Source organism: Diospyros lotus, chromosome 13, assembly GCF_014633365.1.
Source record: "Diospyros lotus cultivar Yz01 chromosome 13, ASM1463336v1, whole genome shotgun sequence".
NCBI classification, from domain to species: domain Eukaryota; kingdom Viridiplantae; phylum Streptophyta; class Magnoliopsida; order Ericales; family Ebenaceae; genus Diospyros; species Diospyros lotus.
Genome location: NC_068350.1, coordinates 6875924 through 6899405, shown reverse-complemented (window position 1 = coordinate 6899405; position 23482 = coordinate 6875924). Strand labels below are relative to the sequence as shown.

Sequence of the window (23482 nt, the reverse complement as noted above, 5' to 3'; positions counted from 1 at the left end):
CCAAAACCATTCATTTTCTGCTTCCACATTCTCTCTCTGTTCTAATACTAACTTGTAATTATAAATTATTATTGTTATTAACTAATTACTTACTCCTATCTAGAAATTAAGAAATTATTAAGTTTTTATGATAGTAAAAAAATTATTTTAAAAAAATGAAGAAGTTATTAAGTTTTAATTATAATAAAAAAATATTTAAAAGACAATAATTTGTTGCTCATGTCGCTAGATGCGACATACATGAGGTGTGGAGAGGGGTCGTCACGATGTCTTATTTAATTTTATTTGTGTTAGATAAATTTTATGAAAAAATATTTTTAGTATGTCATGGATTATACAATGAGTTATATAATATAAATAAAATATTTCTTATCTAATGTGATAAAATGAAGCGATGAGGCGACATAGTGAAATGAGACATATGACTAAAATATCTTTTACTTAAGACATTGAGATGGCACGAGGTGTTAAGAGGCAAAATGTATTTTTATCATTTATGATATATTATGTAGTCCATGGAATAGTTATAGCATTATTTTGTCCCAAAAGGTGAATTGCTCACCCCAAACGCCCCTACACCCGACCCGACAGAATGTAATGGGGTTAATCATGGTGATTCAGTTGGGCACAGTGACGAGATCAGTGCTCACTGCGCAAAGGAGCCCTTCTCATTTTGAGATATTGCTCCTACATTGTCACTGGCGAGACTCGATCCTTGATCCTTATCTCAAACTTTATCTTGGAGGCACTTTGTGCCCCTAGCTGTGACCAGCTAAGCTGCCTATGCGGGCATAGTTATAGCATTATCTAATTTTATGGTTTTTAGACCCAAGTATAACTATTTTATTTAAATATAAGTAAAATAATAAAAAAGGGTAAATCTGGCGGTCAACATCAGCAACAGCCGTACGTGCAACGATAAAAAAAAAATAAAAGTTAAAAATTATTATATCAGTAAACAAAAGAAAACGAAGAAGGGGAGATGAAGAAAGGAAATCGCAAAGGCATGGGCCGTGGGGATGTGGCTACTTCTTAGTATGGTAGTGGCCAAAGTCTTCTCAACCTCACTCCACAAACAAACCCCAGACAAATTCACTTCACTGAGAGACGGCAGAGGAAACATGAAGTTTCCCACCAAACCCATGTCCAGTCCCAGCCGAACGGACAAGTTTCCGCCGCCATTGTTGATGAGGTTTCTCAGAACCAACCCCGGAAGCCGAAGCAAAGGAAGGTCTCGTTCCAGCCCAATGTTCGTCCGCAAGAAGAACGCCGTCAACGAGACCCAAGAACCCTCTTCGCCCAAGGTCACCTGCATTGGCCAGGTCCGAGTCCGGCGATCTTCCAAATCATCCGGCCGTGCTCCGGCCAGAGTCCGCTGCTCGTGTTCCTGGCTCCGGAAGGCTCTGTTTCGGCGCCATTTTTCGAAGAGGGTCCGGCACTGTTCCTTCTGCCCGTCGGGTTGGCCCAAATGCGGCCGGTTTTTCCGCTTCGGACATTGCCGAAGAGCTCAGAACGGGAAAGACGAAGATGAAGAAGAAGAAGAAGAAGAAGACGAAGCAGAAGCAGAGGCGAAAGTAGAACCAACAGAGCTTCCGTCTCCGTCTCCGTCCTCGCCCTCATCTCCGCCTCCGGCGGCGGCTTCCAGTTCGCCGCCGAAGAACGCTTTGCTGCTGACGAGATGCAGATCCGCTCCGTACAGATCTTCGTCGCTGGCCTGCCGATTTTGGGGCTCTCCTTTGTCGGCGTCAGGAACAGAGGAAGGCGAGATAGAAAACAGAGCAGAGGGCGAAGCCAATTGCAGGGATTCGGCCACGGAAACTGACATGGAACGAGAAAGGGAAGGAAACTCGGGAATTCGCGGAGAATTGGAGGGTTCAGAAGCCATGGGAACAGCCCAAGGAACTCAAAATGGGGTTGAAGAACCCGACACAGCGGGAGGAGGCGGCGCTACTCGGCCGGTGATTCTCACGAGGTGCAAGTCGGAGCCGGCGAGCACGGGAGAGAGGCTGGATCCGGCGGCCGGTCTCTGGAGGGAGAAGAGGTTGGGTTTCTCCAATCATAGTTCATTGTGATTTAGGAAAAATTGGGTAATTAAAATGAACTCTTATTGATTTTGAAGAAGAAATGTATGTATATTTATTATTATTATTATTATTAATTCTTTTTGTTTGGGTTTTATTTATTTATAATTTTTGCTTCACATCTGGGTCTGGGGATGTACGAGGCCGGGGGCGAGGGGGGAATCTCTGAGCCGTACACTGAAAGATGAAAAAGGCTTGCATTTGCATTAATTTCACGGCCATTTCTATTTGCTCAGTTGTCTTGTGTTCCCCCCCGTCAAAGAGCAGTTGAGGCTGAGGCTACTGTTGCGATAGGAATCCGTTTATATCATCAACCTGGCTGCGGCTGCGGCTGCGGCTGCGGCTGAATCATCCGTCTGTCTAAATTCGAGCCCACCTAAGTAATAAACTATGAGCCTAAACTCAGTTGGTTTTAATTTGTGATTTGATTAATACAACAATCACACATAATATGGATTGGATCCTCTGACATTTAATTTTTTCGCTCAGCCTGACCATTATTTTCTTTATTTCTTTCTTGATCATCATCATCAGAGTTCAAAATACAATTTCCCCCTCCAGGTGGACCACCTCTTCTTCCTCATGTGGTCACCCACTTTTCCCTCTTAAATGCTGACAATTTTTCTCGAGAAACTCAAACGGCACCATTAAATGTGCAGCCTTCTACCCAACGGTGGTTGTTTTTAAATCAACTCCATCCTTCAACCTCTTAAATACTTTCCCCCTTCATCATATTGCACCCTCCCCTCCCCTCCCCTCCCCTCCCTCCTCACATTCTGTTGCATATCAAAATACCTACCTGCAGTCTTAATTAAGAAATACCTTTTGATCTCCTTTTATAACAAATTTTTTTACCAAAAGGTAAATATGTGCATCGACTAAAATAGAATATACAAATATGTGGGGCATATTCATGATGGACAATAAAAATGGACCAAAATTAAAGATCCATGGCAAGAGCCTCAAAATGAGATAAAACAATAGGATATAAATTGAAAATAATCTCATATATATGTGTTTTAACCCTATTGATGATGCTATCCATCATTGGTCTTTGGCCTAAAAAAAATGTGACGATTCCTAAGTGTTCATATATAGTACACAACACACGCAAGCTCAATTTTTTTCACTTTAAACAGCTAAGATGTCCCACAAGCCTTCTTTTTAAGCCATTTCAAGGCACTAGTAATTGATGACATAGACCTCTGCATGCCTAGCCAAGCTCTAATCTGCCCCCAGGTCTGAGAGCTCACTGGACAGTGAAAGAAGACGTGTTGGTGCATCTCCTCACAGGTGCCACACAAGCCACAACTTCTATTGATATCTAGAAAGTGCAATTTATCCTTCGTCCGCAGCTTCGATTTGACACTAAGCCATAACACAAAAGCATGCTTAGGCGTTATCGTCAAGTTCCAAACGTCCCCCAAACATATCATCTTGATCCCAATTGGCTTAAAAAAGTCATAGGCCTTGGATAAACATAAAGTGTCCTCAAATTCCCAGCTAGAGAGAAGCCAAATAGCAACTGCCACCGATCCCTCAGAGCTGCAAAGTGGGTCTTTGATAGATAGGATTCTTTTCATCAGTGGGGAATCATCCTTTCTTGATCTCCATCTATGTTTGGCAGGTGGGTGAGAGATAGAGCGAGAGAGAAGAGAGATAGAGAGCATTGGCACCTCGTGGAAGCACCTTGTGGAAGAGGGGTGTCATTATGGGCTCTGATTGACTACTCACCTAAGTCGTTACTTGGGAGCTCTTTTATCCCCACTCATCAATAATGGGAACACTATAATTGCTTCATTGAATTGAGATCACAAGCAAGCATGAATGACGAAGCAACAGAATCTTTTGGCCCTGAAACAAAAGCAAAGGTCAGTTTCTATCAATCAATGCTGCTTGTGATTTTACAGTACAATCAAGTTTGAAGCAAATATGGTTTCATGGGACTGAAGCCAAAAAAGTCCGGCATCCTTCCAAAAGTTTTTAGCAGTGCCAGTAATGGTTCTGTCTCAATGAATAAATTAAAAAGGGTTTTTTTTTCCCCCTTAATGGTTGTCTTTTAAATTTATTTTGTTTTTAATCCCAAGATGCAATTTAAGTGGTTAATATCAGTGAAATTGTGAGTTTAAATGTATTAGTGTTATAAAGTTAAGAAGGAGATCGTCTATTTTTTTAACCCATTACTCACATTATGATTTTTTTTTATTCTCCGTCCATAAATATAAATAATTTATTGAATCACGTTAAATTTAAATTTAGATTAAAAAGGTTGTAAAGACGTCCCGTATATGGGACACTTGTTTTATATGCAAGACGAGAAAAAGAAAGAAAGTATTTTTATGCAATTTTCTTTTTCTCTTCTTAAATTATTTTATATATTTTTTCAATAATGAGAAAAAAAAACTTTACCATAGATTTAAGAAATCCGAAATTAGAACTTGAATTTTGGACACACACTAGATAAGAATTGTTATCGAGCTCTTTTCCACTAAGATATGAGTAAAAAAAAATGAGATGTAAAGAATATTTTAAATAAAAGTATTTTTTATTATATTTATTAAATTTATCTGTCAATCCTTAAAAAACAAGTCAAGAAAAGAAGTCACGTGACTTCTTATCTAGAATTGTTTAGATACATTTATCTCTCTCCTCTCTAAATAAATTTATATTGAACCTTACAGATAAGAAAAAATGATACATATTTTTCTTAATGTATTTAAAAAAATTTAACAAATAATTTAATAAAATTTTTAAAAATTTTATATTTTGATTCGAAAAATATTCTAATTTTATCTTGATACAATCTTATTTTATTGATCTTAACAAACGCTACTTAAAGGAATATACTGAAAAAATGTTCGAGATGAGAATATTAAATAAAAACATAAAGAGTAGATTGATTAAGTATTTACTTGATGCCTATTTTTAGAGTTAAAAGAGGAAATGTATTGAGATCTGACTCCAGAAACTTGAAATATTTGTTTATAATTTTAATTAATACAGGGAAAATACATATATATAGAAAATAGGCCATTCCATTCCAGCCAGCCTTGGCCCTTGGGATTGGCTGTTGATGTTTGGTCCCAACAGCACTCACATGACACATCACACTGCAACCTTTCAAGGCCTAGCCGCTGGTGGACAGAAAAGGACTCTCCAACATTGTTGAGTCCATTGGCGTAGCGCACACGTCTCATCAACGGTGTATATATTTTTGTATCAATTTTATCAAAATCATCTTTTGTCTTTGTCGTGGTATCAGAGCCTTGACCTTCCTGACATTGTTCTTCCCATTTGCTACGGCTTCCGCATCAGAAGGCTCCACAGCCATTGATGGCTCTTCCTCCATTACAACAATGGATCAGTTTTCTCCCTTCTTCCTTCATTCTTCAGACCAGCCCACAACACCCCTTGTCTCACAATTTGCTTGACGCACTTTGAAGCCGAAAATAAATTAGGCTTTATCAGCGAAACCTTACCCAAACCAGAGCCCAATTCTCCAAACCTTTCATATTGGTCGCATGCCAACAGCATGGTGCGGTCTTGGTTAATCAATTCCATCATCCCGACTATTGCTCCAAGTCTCCTCTCGATCCAAAATGCTCATGAGATATGGACCATTTTGGAAGATCGTTTTTCTCAAAATATCAGTCGTATTTTTGAGATTTGGAGGGCTATTTTTACCAACAAGCAAAACTCTATTTCCATTGCGAGTATTACACTCGCCTAAGAAGTTTTTTGGAGAAATTATCTTCCATGCTGATGGACATATATTGAACGCCATGAAACCCATCTTGTTACTAAAGGCCAGACCCAAGTGGAAGACATTGACTTTCATGACACCTTTGCACTAGTTGCTAGGACGGTTACTCTTCGCATCTTATTTTCCTTAGCTACCATCAATGATTGGCTACTGCATCAACTAAGATGTTCATAATGCTCTTTTGGATAGTGACCTAGACGAAGATGCATATATGACATTACCTCTTGGTTATTGGCTTAAGGAGGAGAATCTTGTTTTTCGACTACAAAAATTCCTTTATGGATTGAAGCAGACTTCTTGGTAATGATTTGTCAAATTTTCTACTGTTATCTTGACTTATGATTTCTCGTAATCTTATGCTGAGTACTCCTTATTCTAGCTATTATCATAGTTCCTCTGGACATGTTGTCATCCTTGTTTATATTGATGACATTGTGATGTGAACTCGCGATGGGACTAGATCAAAGGAATTCACAAAAGATTGAAATGAACCTCAGAAAAGCCAAAATCGGATAGAAGACAGAGAATTCCCGACCCGTTAATTCACGAACCAAGAACCTAGACTATATTAAAATCTAGACCCGTTGATTATACGGAAGCAAGAATCAAGAATTGTTGAACGCCACAAAGACTGCCCAAATCTTTGATAAGTTCAGGTTTTGAACGCTACAAAGGAATCACTCCATTGATAAGTTCGAAATTTTGTTCATTGAAGAACAAGATAAAAAAGATAAATCTCTCAAATTCAAAAATTCATAATAATTTCTGTCTAATATTTACAATAGAAAAGCCTTTAAATAGGCAAATAATTAAATCCTAATTCTACATGAAAATTAATAAAAATCCTAAATTATATAGAAAATAAATAAATAACTAGATCTGGTCAATCAATCAATCATTCCTTTTAAATTCCCAGATCTTTTCAATCAATCAATCATCCATTTTTTTTTATGCTCTCAAATCTTGTCAATTAATTAATTAATCAATCAATCAATCATGCGCCCAAATCTTGCAATCAACAATCAATCAATAGCCATTCCTTTTTATGCGCAAATTTTGTCAATCATCAAATTCTGACATGGTTGACGAGGTTGACTTGTCCGATTACATCATTGTTAGTCGGCCCTCTATGATTCTCATCATTCCCTCTCTCTTCAAGACGATTCGTCCTCGAATCGTGAACTGGAAGGATCAACTTGTAAGCAATCTCACAAATAGTCACATCCCCGAAAGCCTGCAAACTTTCAAGCATTTTTTTTTTTTTTTGGTATGACTCTAAGAAATATCAAACAAAATGACTCAAGAACGAAATTTGAGGAATAACGAAAAGAACAGAACAAGATACCAAAAGAAAAAAAAAATCTCTTTATTTTAACTTTCTAATACGGATGACTCTAGGAATTTCGAATAACAAGACTCAAGATAATGTGACGTAGAATCAAAAGAAAGAACAAAACCTTAGAATGTGAATATTTTTTTTAATTTTTAAATGATATAAGAATGAAAAAAAAAAGGATAGATAAATACCCGATTTTAAAGCCAAAGCTCTGATACCAACTGATGTGAACTCGCGATGGGACTAGGCCAAAGGAACCCACAAAAGATTGAAACGAACCCCAGAAAAGCCAAAATCGGATAGAAGTAAAGAATTCTCGACCCGTTGATTCACGAACCAAGAACTTAGACTATATTAAAATCTAGATCCGTTGATTATATGGAAGCAAGAACCAAGAATTGTTGAACGCCACAAAGACTGCCCAGATCTTTGATAAGTTCAGGTTTTGAACGCCACAAAAGAATCACTCCATTGATAAGTTCGAAGTTTTGTTCATTGAAGAACAAGATAAAAGAGATAAATCTCTCAAATTCAAAAATTCATAATAATTTCTGTCTAATATTTATAATGGAAAAGCCTTTAAATAGGCAAATAATCTAATTCTACATGGAAAGTAATAAAATCCTAAATTACATAGAAAATAAATAAATAACTAGATCTGGTCAATCAATCAATCATTCCTTTTATATTTCCAGATCTTTTCAATCAATCAATCAGGTAATCAATCAATCATTCATTCTTTTTTATGCTCTCAAATCTTGTCAATCAATTAACTAATCAATCAATCATGCGCCCAAATCTTGCAATCAACAATCAATCAATAACCATTCCTTTTTATGCCCAAATCTTGTCAATCATCCAATTCCGACATGGTTGACGAGGTTGACTTGTCCGATTGCATCATTGTTAGTCAGCCCTCCATGATTCTCATCACATAGTAATCATATGTTCAAATATAACCACCATTCTTAGAGATAGAGAGTTTCTCTAGAAAAGTTTTACATTAGGGATCTTGGACCCTTGAAGTACTTCATTGGTATTGAAGTGGCTCACTCAAAATTTGGGATTTACCTTTCACAAAGGAAATGCATTCTTGATATCTTGAAAGACATAGGTCTTGCAGGATCTCGACTTGCTCTGTTCCCCAAAAACAAAATTTCAATCTTTCATCTACTGTAAGTGATCTTCTCCTAGATCTTTCCTCGTATCATTGTTTAGTAGGACGTCTCATTTATCTCACCATCACCTTAGATTGATTTTGTCTACACTATAAATTGTCTTAGTTCATGTATGAGCCAAGGAAGCTCCATCTCAATGTCACACATTAGTTGGTTTGTTACCTTAAAGGTACACCTAGTTAAGGAATTCTACTTCGTACATACCCTATTCCTTTAGTTCAAGCCTTTTGTGATTTAGATTGGGGTTGTTACACTTCTACACAAAAATCTAATTAATATATATTGGATACTGCATTTTTCTAGGTCACAATCTCATTTCTTGGAGATCAAAGGAACAACTTGTCATATCCCTTTCAAGTTAAATATTGTGCTAGGCCGTTAATGCATATGAGCTTGCATGATTGTCCTATCTTTTGAACGATCTCGATTTTCCTAAAGGAACCTATTCCTTTATATTGTGATAATCAAGTAGCCATTCTCCTTTATACTGTCAACATATCAACTAATTATCAGTTCGCTAATATTTTTATCAAGTCTCTTGGAGAACGATAGTTCAAATACTTAAGATTCAAGTTGGACATTTTCAACCTCCATGGGAAGTATGGACAAAATTAAAGAAATTGCCACAATTATGGAGATATTATTGAGAATATCAAAAGAATTCAATTTTGTTGACATGTTGTATTTATTAGCATATAGTTACTTAAAATATTTTGATATAATTATTCCTTTCATTTTGCCTTAATTATAGGATCTAGCATGTATATTTTTTTGTATCAATTCAGCATAAAGTGTGTCAAACAATTTTATCAAAATTGAAATTAGAGAAAATGAAAATATCCTTTGTTATGTGCGCATATATATTTTTTAAGTTTTAAAAAATAAAAACAAACAATTAAATATTTTTGTTCTCATTTTTAAAATATTAGAAATGAAAACAACAAACCAAATATGAAATCCCAACTACCAAGAAAAAGCCCTATTACTTGAGTGACCTCACATGATATTTATACCTCTGTCCCTCTTAAATTTATTAAAATTATTATTTAAATATTTAACTTTGATATTTGGAATTATTGTTTTTGCGCGATCTTCTGTCGCTCGTGCCTTCGATTTCGACAAATGAAATAAATTACAGGTGAAAATTTTACCTCATTGCGTAAGACAAGAATCAAATCTACGATCTACTGGTATGACTCTCAACTTACTGCGCTCTAATCACTTAACTTAGGCTCTGAGTATAATTTTGACATCTAAAGATGTTGGAAATAAATAGCCGTATCATTAGAACACATCCATCCAAGCACCACCGTGTTGTTGCTTCTGCCCCACCAATAATTCTAAGACTTAAATAAAATTTGGATCCTGTAGTGAGAATTATGTTCATATTGGGTAAGATCTCAATTTTTGATCCCAACTCACAAATTTCAATTCATTTGATTTGATTGGTATAATTTTTTGATCTCTGTAATTTTGATTGGATCGCCAAATTGTGCTTTATCCCATTCCCGCCGGCCGGTGTGGGTCTGCTATCATTCACCAACACCGGTTTTCTACAGTAAAAATTAATCTCTCAGATCTTTTTGTCATCTATTCAACGAAGAAGACAGCCGGATCCACCGTTGCTGTCTCGCTCTCGGGGCCACTTCAAACAAACATGGCGGCGGCGGCCGGTGGCTGAATGAGGGTAGGTGCGGACAATGGAATCAAGTCCAGCCAGATGTCACGGCGGAGCGCAGCCCAGGCAGCCGGCAGCATGGAAGCCAATGGCAATAATGCACACATGGGACTGTCCATAGCGACTTTAGGCATGGCCAGTATATATATGGTATATATATATATAGATATATAAATACGCATCTTCCACCCCACCCCACCTCCCATCCCATCCCATCCACGTCAAGCCCTACTAACTGATCGCTGTGCCGATTGTGACGCTTTTCAATTGCCAAAAGCTACGCTTTATCTTCTCTGAACCCCCATTCAATCCCTCCTCCCCTTCTCTTCCACATGGAGCTCAAGTCCGCCGCCGTGGCCATGTTTCTCTTCTTCCTCCTCCTCCTCCTCACCAAGTCCTGTGTCTCAGCAGGTAATTAGGATGAGATGTTTATTGTTCAGTTAATATATATAAACGTCTGATTTTATTACTTTTAGTGGAATTAAAGGCTGATCCATTGTTGTAGATGATCCGGGGATTATTTATGAAATCGATTATAGAGGGCCGGAGACTCATTCGAACCTTCCTCCACCGCATCGAGCCGGCCGCTGGCCTTTTGATAATCGGAAAGGCACCATGGCACGTCGCAAATCGAAAGGTCTAAAACCTGGAAATGGAGGAAGGGTGAGAGATCTATCTTACAATATGAATATGAATGGTTTGATTATAACTTGAAGAATTCTGTTTTGATGGAGACGGAAGGATTAATTTTAAATCTCGTTCAATTCCAATCTTCTTTGAATATGATAATGTTTTATGTTTGACAGGGTGAGAAGATTCATGGATGAAGAAGAATTGGGAAAGAGGTATAGTGATTGCATTGCTCTGGTTGAAGTGTATGTGTTACAGTTGAAGTTGCTTTCTATATATCTCCATGTACGCAGCGCAGATCAGATCAAATTGGAGATTAATGAAATGATGAATCATGTACTTGTATTTTTCTATTATATTAAATTAAGAATATATATATATATATATGTGTGAAAGTATCTATGCACAGGAAATATTTGTTAAAATAAATAAAATAAAATTACATCAAAATAAGATTAGAATATTTTTTAAAATAAGATCTATTGTCAAGTATTTCAAAATTTTTATTAAACTGTTCGTTAAATTTTTTTAGGGTTATTAATATAAAAAAATTAAATCTTTTGGCATTTTTGTAATTTTATTCAAACATTTTAATTTTGACAATAGATACCTGATTTGATCGATTGATTGTAATTTTAGCCACGACTCAAATTCAATTCAAGAGTCATGTGCTACTGTTGACGTGGCAGGCCACTTGGCTTTTTAAAATAATTTAAGTGGGCCCACGTTGACACCCTGGAAAAAAATAAAATATTTAATATATATGTTATATGTATATATATATATATACAGAGAGAAAGAGTAGGGGAGGACGATAATGAAAGAGGGCGACGATTATGACAGTGGACGGCGATGACCGATTTGGAAGCTAGAGGCGACGATCAATCTTTGTTTCCTCTTGATCATAGCGACAACAACCGATCTGGAAGTTGGACAGACGACTGATTTGGACTTCCTCTTACTCACAACCACCTTATAGAAAGTGATCGACGACCCTTTGCTCTTGTTAATTGATGACGTCCTTTATTAGTCACCTCATCTTTGTTGTCGGTCGCTTAGGTCAACCCCATTGACATCAACGATCGGCCATCAAACTTTCAAATTCTAGATCGACCTCTAGCACCGCCTCTAGTTTCTAGATTGGCCGTCGCCTCCAGCCCAATGTTGTTGCCGTCTTCGTCCTCCACCTATTTTCTTTTTTTCTCTGTATATATATATATAACACATATATATGTTAATTTTTATTTTTATTTTTTTCCACGTGTGTCAACATGGGGCCCACTCAAAATGTTTTAAAATGTCAGATGGCGTGCCACATCAGCGGGTGCACACGTCTTTCGAATCAGATTCGGGCGTTTATTTCCAAAATTAAAATGTTTGGATAAAATCATAAAAATGCAAAAATATTTGATTTTTTCATGCTATTAGCCCAATTTTTAAAATTTTTTTCTTATTTATAAAGTTCAAGATAAATTTATCTTAAAAATTCAAAATAAGAAATCACATGACTTTTTTTTTTTTCAATAATTGTCAGATAAATTTAACAAACACAATAAAAAATATTTTTGTCTATAATACTTTTTATATTCTATTTTTTTTTGTCTATATGTTAGTCAAAAAACACTACCTGATTAGATTGAAACGGGGTAATTCAGTACTGTTGCATGGAAAGCCATAAAAAATGTAACCTTATTATTATAATTAAATGGGGGTTAAAATGTTACAATCTTATATATAATTGGCGAACAAATTCAGTATCTCTAAATTGTTATTTGTAACCACTCAAAATTGTCGCCGAGTATAAAATGGCACTCCTATGAGCAGTAAAATAAGTGTTTACTGCGACATAAACCATAAACAAAGAGACCCATGAAGATCTGCAAACCCCTTGGACAATGGGAACTTTATATGCATGTATTTATGAACATTGTTTCCCATCCGAAAGGGATACCCTCCTCATCGTTAATGATGATTGGAACATGTAACTAGAAGCTGTCCCAATTGTCGTTCATCTGGGAAACCAGAAAACCGAGGCCAGTACAACAGGTTCCCCACGCCATTGATGAAGCTTCTTGATCATCATGTTCCATGTAATGTACGAGAAAATGGACTTTCTCAAACTCATAATTTAACTTTTGTAGTTTAGTTTTTTCTTTTACTTATTAATTTAATTTCTTTTATTATTTCGATTATATTCTTGAATTATACATTTTAAAGTCAATTACATACTTTATTAAAATTAAGTTAGACAAAATATTCAAATTATCCTTTTTCAAGGAACTTCATTATCGATCACCATTTTCATTGTGATTTCTTTCTTCAATGATCGAAGATGATTGAGATAAGAGGATGTAAGAAAAATAGATTAAGACGAAAGGGAATTACAAGAAATGAGGGATTGGCGGAGATTACTAGGTGGACGGACGATGTGCCAAGATAAAAAACAACAAACAATGAGACAAGAGAGGTGGCCAGTAACATGTATAGAGGATGGAGAAGAAGGTGAGGTCGCAAGACTCTACTTTCAATTAGGTATATAAAAAAAAGTCTTCCTTCCACAAGCAGTCACAATCTTATTTATACCCACCAAGCAGTCAAAGTCTTCCTACCACATCTTGTGATTAGCAAATTACAGTTTTGAGAGTTGTAAAAATAATTTATTTATAGAATAATAATATTTATCTATAATATTGAGAAATTGAAATTGTTAACAAGTGGAGAGAAAATATTTGATATGAAAAAATAGTTTGGATCTAATATTAGTTTACAATTTCAAAAATAGATAAACTCAAAAGAAAAATAATAAATTTAGTAAATTAGTTTTGAAGACTATTTAAGAAAAATTATCTGTGCTCAGAAACAAAAAGAAGTTATTTTTAGTAATTCCTAAAATAGTTCTGTTTTTCTTATTTCCTTGGAGTTCCAAACATGCCCTTAACCTCTCACGCGTTCGACGCGGTCTGTTTGGTGTGAGAGAAAAGCAATCGACACGAGAAGACGCTTTGATTCTCTCTCGCTGGCCAGATCTCATTTTGTCGATTGTAATTCGTAGCTCTGTGGTTTCGTTCCTGTTCTGTGAATGGCGAATCTCGAAGAATCCAGCCCTCTGTTACCGAGGCAATTCGAGGGAAGCGAGAACACCAAAGAGGCCAAATCCGCCGCAGCTGCTCCGCCGCCCAAGGAGGTGGAAAAAAAGCAATCGCCTCTGGAGGTGCCGGCTACCGGCGCTACGTACGGATGGCCGGCCGATGGGCTGCCGCTTTCGCACGGGAGCGTGGTGGGGGAACCGCTGCGCAGGGCTCAGTGGGAGTCCAGCCTCTTCGCTTGCGTCGGTCGTAATGATGAGTTCTGCAGCAGCGATCTTGAAGTTTGTGAGTCTTCTTTTTTTGTTGTTAATTTTTCCGTAAGTGTTTCGTTGTGTTACCTGCAATTTAACCTTCCATCTTTTTGACGGTTGATGTTGTTGGAATTTATCAGTTTAGTGTCGACTCCCAATTAGATGCGGTTTTTTGATTTTATTATTAGTTCTGTTACTATTCTTCTGCTTTGGCAATGGGTATAATGAAATCAAATATGGATCATGGATTACATACATATTTATGGTTGAATGTGCATGTTTGCCTTCTAATTCTGTGGTCGACCTTTTTCAGCTGAAATAAGTTTTTGCTTTCTTGATTTACTCTTTAATGATTCGATTGGACCTTGGCTATCTAGATCTGGATTGATATTTTTTCAAGACATTTGATTAGAGACGTATCAATCTGCATATATCTAAAAATTTTAGGACAGAGATCTGTTGATTATTATCATAATTAATTATATCAGGCATTATTAATGAAAAAAAAAAAAAGCGAGGCAAGTAGAGTATCTGATGCACCGAAGAGCACTTTCCATGGCTTTCTATATGATCATATTGTAGGGCGTAGAGACAGACATTACAATACTAGTTGAGGAGCGTGCTTTGTCTAGGAAGTAGGTAATTCTGATTTGGTCTGTAAGACCTAAAGCTTCTTGCTTTTCGCAGTAATATCCTTTATGCCATATTTTCTTCTTTTTCCTGCCCTCGCCCTTTTTTCTGTCATTAAGAACGAGAATGAGTTTAATATGCATTTCTGTTTGGCTTTGTTACAGTCAAACTGATGGTTTATGTTCCTGTGATATGCTGAAAAATGGTCAAATCATTTTAGTTGATGGTGGAGCCCTCTCATAGTTGTCAACCCATGTGATTTGTCATGCATTCACTTTCATGATTTTTTTTTTTTTTGGTTTTATTTATAGGTAGAACTCTTCACCCTGCTGCAGTCCTACATATATATATTTTTGGGTTTTCAATTCTGAATTTATCTGTCTACTTCTGCCTTTTACTTTTGGAAATTGCAAGAAATGATGATCTAACGCAAATCACCCAACTAATGTTCACAATTATGATTGTCACATTTTCTTAGTTTTATCAAAACTCATCCAAATAATGTTAATACAAATATGCAAATATATGGTGCATAAGATGGGGGAAGTAAGGTGGATCATTTTCTTTCTACTTATCTTAGACTGTAGAAGGAGAGGCAAATGATATGTGAATTGAAATGGCTACTTCTATTCAAAATGCGACAAAAATGGTTCTAACTTGTATGGGAGTCAAAGGGATTCGTCTCAAATTAAAAAGAGGTTTGATGGTGGAACGAAGAGGTAAAATAGAAAATTAGAACTAAGAGAACGATTCATTACAAGACTTTACATAAATGTTGTAATAAAGAAAACCTAAAGAAGTGTATTTGGAAAAAAAGAAGTGAAAGAGGTAGTTAGTGAAGTAAATGTTGGGTTTTTGCATGGAGAATATATCTAGAAGATGAAGAATAGAACCTGTTAGAATGAAGATGAAGTGTGATTGGATTTATTCTAAGTTAGATTAGTTAACTTAGTTGTTATATTATGAGGGATACATTAGTCTTTTCTATAAGCTAAGTAGTTAGCCTTGTAATTTCCGCCCCTATGGTTTATACATAGGAGGCGAGAGGCTGAAAGTCGCATATAACAAATCATTCTATTGATTTCTCTGAATGCAAGTGATTCTGTCGAGAGAGAGAGAGAAAGGCTTAGAGAGAAAGTTTGTCTTGATATTCTCTTGTATGGAAGGCAGTGAACTTGTGTGAGAGAGAAGGAGAGTTCTTGTAGTCTTGTTCAAGCGGTTTCTAGTGGATTTGTCTCTCGGGATCAAGGCTGGATGTAGGATTGCATATTGCAATCCGAACCAGGATAAATCAACGCTTCTTGATTGGTTTGATTGCTTTTTTACTTTATTTTCTTTGCTGTTTTCATTTCCAGTTTTATATACTCTGTTGTGGGTTTGATTTTCGGGTGAGGAGTGAAGAGAGATTGGCGAAATAAAGTGTTGAATTGGGTTTCTAAGAACTCCTAATCATAACAGTAAAATAAAAGACTTGTGAAAATCTATACCAATGACTTGATACAAGAGATGTATAAACTAGATGGAGCAAGAGTAGTGTTGTGAAACGGGTCAGTTTTGGCCTGACCTTAGGCTCTCAAGAGATGAGTCAGGTCAAGCCTGGCTTGTTTGTGGGACGGGCTGAGCTTGGGCATGCCAGTCAAGAAAAAGAAGAGCCTGGCTCGACACGATTTTAAAATAGTTTTAAAATGAATTTAAAAATTATGTTTATTTATTTAATGGATATGATATAAAAAATTTTAAAAGTGCAAATTCCAATTAGAAGTTAGTAGTCAGAAGTTTGAAAATTAAAACTTTTACCTATTCTATTCGTGTTTCAGTTTTCAGTTTTGAGTTTTGAATTTATTTTCAATTTTGTGTTTTGAGTGTATGTTTTGAGATTACTGAAAATACGTTCTTTTTGTTTGTAGTGTTTTCCGCGTTTTTGAAATTTTGAACATGTTTGTGATGAAAACAACCAAAATGACTTTTTGTTGTTTTGATTTTTCTTTTCAAAATTTTTCCTTATTTTCGAAAATGCGTTTTTGAAAATATGAAAATAAGCACGTTTTCATTGTTTTGGAAAACTGAAAACTGAAAATGGACTGAAAACAACAAAGAGAACAAGCCTTTAGCTTTTAATAGTTTTCAGTTTATAAGTTTTTAATGATCCAATTACACTTTTAAAATTATTCTAAATTTTATAAATATTTAAAAGTAATAAAGAGTTCCTCATTCAAGAAATATATATTTTTCATTTGTTTAAGGTGATTATAGCTTTTTGTGTATAACTATGTATAATTGTGTATGAGATATAAATTTTTTAAGTTATTGATTATGAGATAAAATTTTTGAGCTTCCACCATGTAATTGTTGCTAACTTAATGTTTACAAAATTAAGTGCAAGAAAGGAAGTGAAAAGAGACACCAGAGATTTATAGAGGTTCAGCATATGCTTACAACCTCTCTCTTCAAGTCAAGTGCACTTGAAGAAGTTCATTAAAATTGATTCCCATACCTTTTTGTAGGAGCTACCAGCCTTACCCAATAATTCTAGCTTTTTAAAAGAGCTAGAACCTTCACAGTGTTCACATATTTGTTACTGCAGCAAGACCTGTACCTTTACAATGTTCAGCATGTGGTTATAATTTAAAATTTTAAAATTTTTATAATAATGTAACTTATTTTGTTATAGAAAATGTTTTGTCATTTTAATATTTGATTTGAAACTTGAAACATTAATATTGTCTAATTAATCATATGGATAGCGTTTATATACTTCTTATTCATTGTCATTGTGTTGTGACATCTTCTTTATAATTTATAATTTTTTAAGTAGTAGACTTATTAAATTATATTTCAAAAATTTAAAATCCAAGTTGTAGAAAGCATTATTAACTTCTTTATTTTAAAAAATACATTTAGGCTGGGCCCGAGCATAGCTGGGCTTTTTTGCTGGGTCAGGCTTGGCCCGACTCACTACAGTAATGAGTGAGCTTGGCTCGGCTCATCACAGGCTGGGCCCATGGGCTGCTTGTCTTGTTTGACAACACTAAGCAAGAGAGAGAAAAATAAGGGATTTGAGCCTAGTGGAATGTATAAAAGATGAAATCTAAAAAGTATTAGTAAATGATGGGATGATCAGTAGGAGATAGAAACAGTATTTCTCGAAGTTATTCAATGAATGTGGAGAAACAAGTGTTATGTTGGGCATCTTAGTAACTCTAAATATCCAAATTCCATATTCTATATGAGTATATATCCAAATGAAATTAAGTAAGTATTGGAAAAGATGAAAAACAGTATGCAATTGGACCAGATAATATGCTAATAGAATTATGAAAACGCATGGAAGAATAATTTTTTTTTTTTAGTACATGAATTTATTTAATGTGATCCTTAAATCAAAAAAGATACCAAATGAGTGGGGGAAGAGCACTTTAGTGGCATTCAATATTGTAGAAATTATAGAGGAATCAAGCTAATGAGCTATACTATGAAACTGTGAGAGAGAGTAATTGAACAAAGATTGAGAAGAGAAACTGAAAACCAAGTTGTTTTTATGCCTAGTAGATCAACAGTGGAAGCTATACTTGCTGAGGCATCTAATGGAAAGGTATAGAGACAAACCAAAGGATTTACATGTGGTGGATATAGAATTACAAAAATCTTATGACAAAGTTTCTACAAAAGTCTTATGGAGAGTTTTTGAGAAGAAATGAGTCTGAATTGCTTATATATAGATTATTAAGGGCTTGTATAATGAAGTAGAAACTCTTGTCAAAACCATAGTTATATTGAACCTTGTGTGTTACAATTTGTGGTACATATTCAGGAACGAGGTACGCTACTTAGCTAGACGCGCATTCATGGGGGTAGGATTAGTTGGTACCCGGCGTATGCAGGTCTGGTTTGTGGTTTATTTTGAATAATGTATTGGTACGCTTACTAAAATTTGATGGAATTTTTTTTTTTTATATTCATAAGATATTGCAATGAAAATAAGGTTTCAACTTAACTAAAAGCAAGCATCCAATTACATAAAACCATAATAGTAGAATTGAAACAGGGAAAAAAAACTGAATGCTAACATAACACAAATTTAAAGCTAACATCCATCTCAAAAGCTTAATTATAAGAGCACCTAAATCCCAAATCTCTAACCACCTTGTTTATAATTTACTTGTTTCCCCTATCTTTAGAATTACTTCCTTTTACAGGTTAGATGATGGCTTGTATGTGGCAGCAAGCAAAACTCTTGAGTAATCTTGTGTAGCTTCCTCTTCATTTGGCATTTCAACATATTCACTATCTAGAGAACTCCATCTCAACTCCTCCTTCCTGGTAACAGAATCCTCTTGGTTAACATTTTCCGGATTAATATCCCATCTTCTATACGGTCCAACTTCATAATTTTCACAAAACCGTGATTGAAGATGAATATTTGAATGAATAAAAACCATTTTAACAGCCCTTGTACCGTTCATAATTTTGGGATTGCCATTTTTGGCGATCAAAATCGTGTCCCTCCTTGTTCCAATACGCGCTTGTACTGCGAGCAGTTCACGCGATCGGGAACACAGTTTTTTTTTTTTTTTTTTTTTGGGGGGGGGGGGTGGTGGGGGGGTTGCCATGAATTGTGTAACTACGGTCAAAACATGTAGACACATTGAGATTTTTTCAATTATAATTGGATTATATTGAGTATCTGCTTTAAGCCCTTACCTATTTGGCCTAGTTATGGATGAACGTGATAAATATATACAAACTGAGGTGCTTTGGTGCATGTTATTCGTTGATGACATAGTGTTGGTAGATAAGACAAGACAAAAGAAGAAATGGTTATTAAGCTCAAGATATGGAGAGACACTTTAGAATATAGAGGGTTTAAGTTAAGTAAATTGAAAAACGAATTATGGAAAGTAAGTTTATAAAAATATAAATGTAGATCATGTTATGGTAAATTAGAAAATCAAGTCATGCCAAAAAAAGATCAATTTAGATATCTTGGTTCAATCATCCAAAAAAGATAAGAGAGATCAATTATATTTTACAATTTGATAAATGTTACAAGATTACTCTCGTGTTATAGGAATTAGCCAACTAACTCCTAACAACTTCTCTCTCTGTCTCTCTATATACATATATTTCTATATGTGAAAATGCTAACAACTAGTCATTTGGTAGGCCTTCTTGGAAGTGTGGCCCCATGTGTGCTTTATGGAAGCAATGTTGAGAGACTTGGCTCTGGTCCTGGGACTTTTGCAAACCACTGCCTGCCTTACTCTGGTCTATACTTGATTGGAAACTCCCTTCTTGGTGGGAATTGTGTGGCACCTTGGTTTTCATATCCTAGCCGAACAGCCATCCGCCGGAAGTTCAACCTAGAGGCAAGTTCTTCATCCCATTTTAATTTTCTGGACTAGTCCTCAAATTGGAAGTTATTTGTGGTACTTTAAAGTGTCATTGTGGTACTTTAAAGTGTCATCTGCATTCTTCAAATGACTTATTCCTTGTTTTGACCTATAACTGTCCTCCAGAGTAACTATATTGATTTTACCTGCTTTTCAGCTTTCTTGCCCATTTGTTCTCTTTTCTATTCTATATTTTAAATTTTATTTTTTGTTTGCATTGATGAAATGCTTCTGTAGCTTTTGGAGGATTTCTTGATGTTGAAATTGTGCCTATGCTTTACTGTGCACACACTATTTGCATTTATGTTTCATACAATATTTGTTTACAATTTGTGTTGGTGCATGTGTTAGATGTTAAAGAACTTGACAACTGCTGGACAACATTTTCCTGTTTTGCTTTAGGTGGGTTTGGAGGAGGGGAGCATGGTTATTAAAAAGTCCATGCTATTATCCAAATTCATTTGCTCTACATTGAGAATTAGGAATCCCAGATGTGTTCTACTTTTTTTCTATTTGGGGAATGAGGGAGGCCACATTTAGCCCAAAATGTGGGACTAAATATAATCATATGAATGAATCATTGAATTTGTATCACTAGATCATACGATCTTATGATAAGATTCACAACTTTAGCAGCCTCTCTCTAGCCCCCAGTTGAAAGTATCTCTGAACAGGGATGACATATGATACTAGAGAGAGAGAGAGAGACCACGTTTAGCCCAAAATGTGGGACTAAATAAAATCATATGAATGAGTCATTGAATTTGTATCATTAGATCATACGATCTTATGATCTGATTCACAACTTTAGCAACCTCTCTCTAGCCCGCAGTTGAAAGTATCTCTAAACAGGGATGACACATGATACTAGATAATAGAGAGAGAGAGAGAGAGAGAGAGAGAGGGGGGGGGGGGGGGGGGGGGCACATTTAGCCCAAAATGTGGGACTAAATATAATCATATGAATGAATCATTGAATTTGTATCACTAGATCATACGATCTTATGATCTGATTCACAACTTTAGCAACCTCTCTATAGCCCCCAGTTGAAAGTATCTCTAAACAGAGATGACATATGATACTAGCTAGGAACTCATACTTAGTATTGAGGGAGATTTGTTTGACACTTGAAGTAGCATTACCCTGGGATAATGTGTTCCATTACAACTTTCCTTGAACACAAAACAACACATATGAAGCCAGAAAATATAAAATTATCAACAACACAATAAACTTCTGTCTAATTGTAACAAGGATAGATATATATTCATCTAATTCCAACCTAAGATAAAGGATTAGCGTTGTAATCTATATTGCTTTTAATCTCATTATATGATATCAAGGTTCTTCCTTTTCAAATTTGTAATGTGTTTTATGTATATATTAACAGTGGACACATGTAGCAAGTGTCTGTTAGGATCCCCATTAAACAAACTTATCAGAGGAGAAAGATGGAGGGGAAAGGGGTGGGGACCACAGGTGGCAACCAAGTAAAATGACCCAAGGCTAAAAAAGTCACACGTTAGAAGAGAATAATCTAGCGTGTGGCTGGAACGAGTGGGAGGAGTAGGTATATAAGGGAGGAGAGAAAGAGGGGGGGGGGGGTGGAAAAATCTGTTGGAGAAGTCGTGAGAGAGAGAGGCCCTCTCGAATAGGCCTGTTTTTGTCTTCTTTCATTGTATTGGTTGTCATTCATTGCTGAAGCTACTGAAAGTGAGGAATTCTTACTGTTTTGGGAACAAAAATTCAATCAATTGTTTAGAGGTACTATCAGTGTCCAAGTCCTAAAAGTAAATGGTTGGGTAGGACATCATGATGATGTATCAAACTAGTGTTGAGTCTACATTGATATTTGACATGATTATGGCATCTTTTAGAAGTGTCTGTTTCATAGATTCCAACCTTGAAGCTGATTTCATTTTGCAAATTTTTGAAATGAAAGTTCTTTTCCTATTGTTCTGACATTAATTGGTCTGATGAAGAGCTTTTCAATTATTTCAAACTTCTGATTTCTCAAAGAAGGAAGAGAAGATGTTGCAGTACATATTGCCCCCCCCCCCCCCCCTCCTGGGAAACATCTCTCCATTAATTAGATGAATCAGAAGAGTACACCATCTAAGCACTAGTGTAGGAGGACCTATATTTCCATCCTTCTCTCTAGCCGCCGCCTCTGTCTCTGCTACCATTAACCTCCTTTCTCTTCAATGCCTTGGTCTAAATTTATTCATTTATTAGTTGAACAATGTTCCATTAGATATTAAATGAAATCCTGTATCCTTACGAAGAAATTTAATTCCTAAAGGGGTAGGATAGTTTCCATTCTTTTCTAGTCTCATTGCATTTTATTCAGAACAGCTATTCTCTCAGCATGATCATTTTCTAAGTTCTCGCTTCACTCATTGATAAACTTTTCAATTTGTGTTATATGTCCAATGACTTTGACTTGAAAGATCCAATTACGACCAATATTGAATGAATTGGACATAAGCAACTCATATATAGAAAATCATTGCATTTGGCAATTCACGTGGAATTTTGTTTGGAAGTTCATGGACCTTTCTCCTTGAAATTTAAAATGCTTGCCTGTTAAGACCTATTTCAGCATTGAAGTGTAACGTGACAAGCTTAACTGGCTAATTCATGCGTGAAGTTATGCTATGAGTGCAAACAAACTATTTCTGCACTTTCTCAATGAATACGTTTCCAAAACAATCAGACGATCATAACAATCTTTCCGTGCCTGTAATCTTTTAGTAGCAACTGAACCATGCAATCTAGTAAGCACTAATGGTATTTAGTCAAATGCTTCAAGAGAGGGAGGGGAGGTTGGTAGATGAGTGATTCATTAGATGCTGCCGCTGCAGAAGTTCAGTTTCTGGATTATTGGTTTCCCCTACTGTGTTTTTGTGTGTGTGTGTGTGTGTGTGTGTGTGTGTTTGGTCTCAAGCTTTAGGTTGCAATTTGAAACAAACAGGGCAGCTGCGAAGCATTTGCCAGGTCCTGCGGATGCTGTGGGAGCTTTTTAGACGACAATGTGCAACGTGAGCAATGTGAGGCAGCCTGTGATTTAGCAACTCATGTCTTCTGCCATCCATGCGCTCTTTGCCAGGAAGGTCGCGAGGTTCGTCGTAGGCTTCCTCATCCTGGGTTTAATGCCCAGCAGGTCATGGTCATGATTCCTCCTGGAGAGCAGACAATGGGCCGTGGTCGAGCCTGAGCATTCTGCCTGCATGTGGGCAGGTCGAACGCACCTAATGTCAGTAAATGATATAATACATATATATATACATACATACATATATAAGATGTTCTGCTGAAACTGTGATTGTAGCATCTGAATGTGCTTGAGATTTGGTATTATTTACCTGTACAACTCACCTTCGTAATATGTTGTTGTGTTTGTAAGTCTTTTTAACTGTTATTATTATTATTTTTTTGTGTGGTGCTTATTACATGAT

The 23482-nt window shown here is 36.0% G+C and overlaps 2 protein-coding genes across 2 annotated transcripts; both read left to right on the top strand.

Moving 5' to 3' along the window:
- Positions 1-909: 909 nt before the first annotated feature.
- On the top strand, positions 910-2120 carry LOC127788898 (uncharacterized). Its single transcript, XM_052317571.1, has one exon. The coding sequence runs from the start codon at positions 1020-1022 to the stop codon at positions 2070-2072; it is 1053 nt and encodes a 350-aa protein (XP_052173531.1). The 5' UTR covers positions 910-1019; the 3' UTR covers positions 2073-2120.
- Positions 2121-13596: 11476 nt separating this feature from the next.
- Positions 13597-23454, top strand: LOC127789356 (cell number regulator 8). The gene is made up of 3 exons (XM_052318333.1): positions 13597-14037; positions 19797-19993; positions 22993-23454. The coding sequence occupies exons 1-3, from the start codon at positions 13746-13748 to the stop codon at positions 23239-23241; spliced, it is 738 nt and encodes a 245-aa protein (XP_052174293.1). The 5' UTR covers positions 13597-13745; the 3' UTR covers positions 23242-23454.
- The last annotated feature ends 28 nt before the right edge of the window (positions 23455-23482 follow it).